The sequence below is a fragment of the Seriola lalandi genome, unplaced genomic scaffold (assembly GCF_002814215.2).
Source record: "Seriola lalandi dorsalis isolate HSWRI2012SDOR001 ecotype SW California unplaced genomic scaffold, Sedor1 jcf7180001957295, whole genome shotgun sequence".
Lineage (NCBI taxonomy): Eukaryota > Metazoa > Chordata > Actinopteri > Carangiformes > Carangidae > Seriola > Seriola lalandi.
Genome location: NW_019427964.1, coordinates 1 through 1894, shown reverse-complemented (window position 1 = coordinate 1894; position 1894 = coordinate 1). Strand labels below are relative to the sequence as shown.

The following is a 1894-nucleotide window of genomic DNA, read 5'->3' as shown; positions in this document are numbered from 1 at the left end:
GCAGTCATGGTGCCTCGGTGGAACAGGTGCTATAGAGAGAGAGGATAAAACGCATGTGCTGGTTTTGGGATCAGTAAGTCTCGGTGCACCGCCTGCCCAGATTTTAAACGTTCAGGGAACAGAGTTGAGAGGACTACTTACATAGACAGAGTACTGTTGCAGATGATGTTTTAACACTGTATGAGTAACACACCAGGACATAGTGTGAGGGCATTTATTCCCTTTAATAACCTCTTTTTAATTATTAAATGAACACCTCAAAAAGCCTTTGCGCATCACCGAACATAAAGAGGGCATCTCCCACGACCAATCTGAAATAGGAGCATGTTAAAATATTGTGGTTAGGACAGCACGGGTGATATCAAGTCAAATGTCGTTACAGGGTATTTTACCCATATATGAAATATGCTGCAAGATTAATTCTGTGTAGGATTAAGCAATACTTGAGTGTGAAGCTATGGAGTTGCTGCCATGTGTTTGGATGAGACTGAAAGGCCAGACTTGAACATGCTGCACACGTGGCTACTAAATCAAACACTAACCATAGAGTCTTACAGCATTGGAAAAATAATCTCACATGTCATATTTGAACCTCTGAACAACACTGGCACGGGTTTGCAAATACACATTCTGTATGTGCCTTATGCGAAAACTTCACATCTGTGTTTCATTTTTTTTTTATGCTCTTCATGGAAAGGAGCTCAAAATCACAATAGTGATTGTGTGCCATTCAAAGTTGAGGCACACATAGTCACAGTCATTTTATGTAATAAATCTTATCAGTGTAGTAATATATGGGTGTTAAAGATTGTAAAGCTATTTACAGTTTCAAATCTTCCAGACTACATTTGTTTTGTTGTAACTCAAATTAAATATTTTAAAACATGTCTGTGTTTGCGTCAGTCATTCATTTAAAAAAAAAAAAAAGAAATTTAGAGGTGCATTTTCAACTTTCGAGGCAATGAAGTCCTGTTAGTTGAAAATGTCAAATCTTTATAAGCTTATGCTGCCCTTGCTGTCTTTCATTGGATTTTTATACGATGATAATTTGAGTCAAATGTGAATTAATGGTCTGTTGACAATGATATCCTTGCAGGCAGGATTTTCATTGGATGCTCTTTGCAGGCAGTGCAAAAGTAGGGAAAAGCTCTGGGTGTGATGACATCCATGAAGGTGTAGAGAGGTGTTCTCTCTCCAGGGTCATAAAAGGTCACCTTGCCTCGGTCCATGTCTAAAACCACTCTTATCACTTCCGGCGTCTTGGTCATATTCAGTGGCTCCCATGGTGCCGTGCAGGCCTTGTGCTCTCCGTTGCGAAACCTAATAGTCCAGAACCCCTCTGCTGGTGTCAGCACGTGCTTTCCTTTCCTGTTGATGGACTCGCTGGCTATTCCCACCACCCAGTAGGTGTTGTCTTTAACCTCCACATCCCAGCTGTGGCGTCCAGAGGTGTAGCCCTCAGCAGCCAGCATCTCGGCACTGATGTCAAAGCGTTCTGGGTTGTCCGGCAGCTTGAAATTCTGGGAAGCGGTCTGCACCACCGTAAGATCCTCTGAGAGGATGAAACAGCTCGCTGCTGTGTTGGGATCCAGAATCACAGGATCTCAAGAGAGGAAAGAAAAGTAGAAGTTACTAATATGGCAGGAAAAGAACTGAACAATAACACATGACTAAATATTGTTTGAGGAACTCACGATATCTAACTATTCTCTTCATCTTCTCCCACACTTTATATTTCAGAGAGCCCAAGTGCTTGGCAACATCAATCAGAGCACCAGAAATCATCTCTGGATCAAGGGAAGTACGCCAGGTTCTGAGGAGATACTTTAGTGGTTAGATGTTGACGATTGTGTCTGTAAAGCTCAATTATTCTAAAAAATAAGTTTGACTGGAT

At 41.5% G+C, this 1894-nt stretch overlaps 1 protein-coding gene across 1 annotated transcript; it reads right to left on the bottom strand.

The window, feature by feature from the left end:
* Positions 1-205: 205 nt before the first annotated feature.
* On the bottom strand, positions 206-1809 carry LOC111651571 (zinc-binding protein A33-like). Its single transcript, XM_023401587.2, has 2 exons — positions 1695-1809; positions 206-1603 (listed from the first exon to the last, which is right to left on the bottom strand). The coding sequence occupies exons 1-2, from the start codon at positions 1783-1785 to the stop codon at positions 1065-1067; spliced, it is 630 nt and encodes a 209-aa protein (XP_023257355.2). The 5' UTR covers positions 1786-1809; the 3' UTR covers positions 206-1064.
* Positions 1810-1894: the final 85 nt, after the last annotated feature.

Coding starts and splice junctions, on each gene's coding strand:
- LOC111651571 (XM_023401587.2), bottom strand. CDS start 1,785: ATGATTTCTGGTGCTCTGATTGATGTTGCCAAGCACTTGGGCTCTCTG. Junction 1,604..1,694: donor GAAGAGAATAGTTAGATATC/GTGAGTTCCTCA, acceptor TCCTCTCTTGAG/ATCCTGTGATTCTGGATCCC.